General features: G+C 32.4%; 1 protein-coding gene across 1 annotated transcript; it reads left to right on the top strand.

Annotated features, from left to right (window-relative positions):
• Nucleotides 1-45: 45 nt before the first annotated feature.
• On the top strand, nt 46-498 carry LOC124890583 (the record flags this gene model as incomplete). The annotated part of the gene is made up of 2 exons (XM_047402390.1): nt 46-171; nt 249-498. Coding segments are annotated over exons 1-2 (376 nt in total), but the record flags the coding sequence as incomplete, so codon positions are not given.
• Between the last annotated feature and the right edge of the window lie 423 nt (nt 499-921).

The following is a 921-nucleotide window of genomic DNA, read 5'->3' as shown; positions in this document are numbered from 1 at the left end:
TCCCAATTTCTCTTAAATCATTTTTTTCTCTCATTTTCGATGAGAATGTCGAAAAATTCCGTCCATATTGATGTTCCCGATTTGTGTTACTGTTCCGAATTTTTTCCTTTAAGAACTTCAAGGACTCCTTCAAATCCGGGTCGTAGATTTTTTGGATGTAAAGTTCCAAAGGTTTGTATCATTTTCACAGATTTTAATTATTATTTTTTTGGTATTTTTTTTATTATTCTATTGTTATTTCATTTTAGGAAAATTGTGGATGTGGGTACTTTAGATGGATTGATCCAAAACCTTCAATATCTGTGCATCAATATCCTGAGGTAGAATCGAGCTTAATGATTAGGTGCAAAGATGGTGAAAATTCGTGTGATCGATTGAAGCAAAAGCTCAAAGACGTTGAACAAGAGAGGGACACTTTGTGTGAGAAATTGAAAGATAGTGAAGGAAAGTTGATTGCATTGAGGCAAAAACTCAAAAAAGTTAAACTTGAAAGGGAATGTGCTAAGCTCAAATTAAATAGACTTGTTTTACTTCTTCTCATTATTCTAACTGTAAAGTGGTTCTTTAATATGGTGTAAGGTGTAGTAGTTAAGTTTGCCCATTAAATAGGCAATTGGATATTGTAACAGTTAGTTTGTAGTAGTTATTTCGTTAGTTTGTAGTAGTAGTAGTTTGTAGTAGTTGTTTGTTCAGTTTGTAGTTGGCCTAGTTTGTAGTAGTTGTTTGGTTTGTTTGTCGCAGTTGTTTGAATGAATTGACATATTTTTGTATGACTATTCCATTGTCAATTGGCTACTTTGTGTCTACTTGTGTAGCTACTGAAGGTATTACCATACAACCTATTTGTAACTACTGAAGGTTATGATAAAAATGAATTATATTACAAGTGTAAGCAGCTGGATATCATATTAACACAACTCA

The sequence above is a fragment of the Capsicum annuum genome, unplaced genomic scaffold, assembly GCF_002878395.1.
Source record: "Capsicum annuum cultivar UCD-10X-F1 unplaced genomic scaffold, UCD10Xv1.1 ctg20432, whole genome shotgun sequence".
Classification (NCBI taxonomy): domain Eukaryota; kingdom Viridiplantae; phylum Streptophyta; class Magnoliopsida; order Solanales; family Solanaceae; genus Capsicum; species Capsicum annuum.
This window is presented reverse-complemented; position numbering and strand designations above follow the sequence as displayed.